Source organism: Ammodytes marinus (assembly GCF_949987685.1).
Source record: "Ammodytes marinus genome assembly, contig: scaffold_36, whole genome shotgun sequence".
Lineage (NCBI taxonomy): Eukaryota > Metazoa > Chordata > Actinopteri > Uranoscopiformes > Ammodytidae > Ammodytes > Ammodytes marinus.
Genome location: NW_027648283.1, coordinates 82,501 through 85,000, shown reverse-complemented (window position 1 = coordinate 85,000; position 2,500 = coordinate 82,501). Strand labels below are relative to the sequence as shown.

The following is a 2,500-nucleotide window of genomic DNA, read 5'->3' as shown; positions in this document are numbered from 1 at the left end:
TCGATGGGTCAAAACAGAGTTAGGAGTGATGTAATGGGTTAGCCCTGTATACTGGTGATGTATATATATATATTAATACAGAGTTAGGGGTTAGATAGTATTTACTGCGCTGCTGGTGGGGCTCGGGGGAGGAATCAGAATCCTGTTTGTTCTATCATACAGAGTTAGGGGTTAGGGGCTGATCATATAGTTAAGGTGATGGGTTAATATATTAACTCAGAGAACAGGGCTGATGTATATATACAGTTATATGAAAAAGTTTGGGAACCCCTCTCAGCCGGCATTATAATTGACTCTGCTTTCACTCAAAAAATATAAAAGTGGTATGTCTTTAATTTACCAGGAACAGCTAAGTACTGGGATGTTTTCCAAACAAAGATTTTTTGAAAAGCAGTATTTAGTTTTATGAAATTAAATAAAATGTGAAAAACTGGCTGTGCAAAAATATGGGAACCCTTGTGGTCTTGCTGATTTTAATGCATGTAACAGCATGTAAAACTGAGGACTGAGAACACAAAATTGGTTGGATTATGTTGTTAAGCCTTGAACCTCATATAAAGGTCTGTTTAATCATGAGAAAAGGTATTTTAGGTGCCTAAATGCAAGTTCTACTTCTCTTTGACTCTCTGCAGAAGTGAGACAGAATGCGATCATCAAAACAGCTCCCAAAAGATCTTAAAAACAAAGATTATTCATTGTCATGGTTTAGGGGAAGGCTACAAGAAGCTTTCCCAAAGGTTTCAATTGTCAATTTCTACTGTAAGGAACGTTGTCAGGGAATGGAAGGACACAGGCACAGTTGCAGTTAAACCCAGGTCTAGCAGACCAAGAAAAGTACAAGAGCGGCATATGCGGCGGATTGTGAGAATGGTTGCACACAACCCAAAGATCACCTCCAAAGACCTGCAAGAACATCTGGCTGCAGATTGTGTATCTGTACATGGTTCTACAATTCAGTGCAATTTGCACCAAAACATCTGTATGGCCGGGTGATGAGAAGGAAGCCCTTTCTGCGCCCACGCCACAGATACAGTTGCATGGAGTATGCAAAAGCTCATTTAGACAAGCCAGCTTCATATTGGAAGAAAATGCTTTGGACTGATGAGACAAAAATTAAGTTATTTGGTCTTTATAAAAAGCACTTGTTTTGCTGCAAATTGCGCTGAATTGTTGAACGATGTACAGATACACAATCTGCAGCCAGATGTTCTTGCAGGTCTTTGGAGGTGATCTGTGGGTTGTGTGCAACCATTCTCACAATCCTCCACCTATGTCGCTCCTGTTTTTTTCTTGGTCTGCCATGCCTGTGTTTAACTGCCACTATGCCTGTGTCCTTCCATTTCCTGACAATGTTCCCTACAGTCGAAATTGACAATTGAAACCTTTGGGAAAGCTTCTTGTAGCCTTCCCCTAAACCATGACAATGAACAATCTTTGTTTTTCAGATCTTTTGGGAGCTGTTTTGATGATCCCATTCTGTCTCACTTCAGCAGAGTCAAAGAGAAGTGCAACTTGCATTTAGGCACCTAAAATACATTTTCTCATGATTAAACAGACCTTTATATGAGGTTCAAGGCTTAACAACATAATCCAACCAACTTTGTGTTTAAAGTCATCAGTTTTACATGCTGTTACAGGCATTAAAATCAACAAAACCACAAGGGTACCCATATTTTTGCACAGCCAGTTTTTCACATTTTATTTTATTTAATAAAACTAAATACTGGTTTTCAAAAAATCTTTGTTTGGAAAACATCCCAGTACTTAGCTGTTCCTGGTAAATTAAAGACATACCACTTTTATCTTTTTTTTGTGAAAGCAGAGTCAATTATAATGCCGGCTGAGAGGGGTTCCCAAACTTTTTCATATGACTGTATATATATTAATACAGAGTTAGGGGTTAGATAGTAGAACAGGGCTGATGTATATATATATATTAATGCAGAGTTAGGGGTTAGATAGTAGAACAGGGCTGATGTATATATATATATATTAATGCAGAGTTAGGGGTTAGATAGTATTTACTGCGCTGCCGGTGGGGCTCGGAGGAGGAATCAGAATCCTGTCGATCTCGTGGAAGATTCCGTTGTTACTGACGACGTCGCTGAAGGTCACGTTGGCCCCGCCCACTGTGATCTCATCCTGTAAACAACAACCACTTCCTGTAAACGACATAAACAGGGTTTCCTGCAGGGCTGCGTAGTCGCCTTGACAACACAGTGGTTGCGTTCCGAATCGCATACTTTCTACTATATAGTATGTAGAAAAAAGATTTAGGATGTCCTGATTCTTGTGGCCAGATTTAGGATGGTTAGAAGTACCCGGATGTCCTACTTCATGCGGCCAAGATTGTTAGTGTTGAAAAGTGCATCCTATTTGGGCGATTCTGACCCACAATCCAGTGCGCACGTGAAGTGACGTAACATCGACGAAGCCTTATGAAAACAAACGGGGATGAGACGAATATAAAAGCAAGAGGCAAGATCAAGGAGCCATGTTA

At 40.1% G+C, this 2,500-nt stretch overlaps 1 protein-coding gene across 1 annotated transcript in view; it reads right to left on the bottom strand.

Moving 5' to 3' along the window:
• Positions 1 to 2,500, bottom strand: part of stab2 (stabilin 2) — a gene marked incomplete at both ends in the record, with an annotated part of 72,886 nt that overhangs the window by 14,825 nt on the left and 55,561 nt on the right. The window contains one exon of the mRNA XM_080054702.1: positions 2,026 to 2,142. Within this exon, the coding sequence (XP_079910828.1) occupies positions 2,026 to 2,142 (117 nt within the window). The remainder of the gene's footprint in view (positions 1 to 2,025; positions 2,143 to 2,500) is intronic.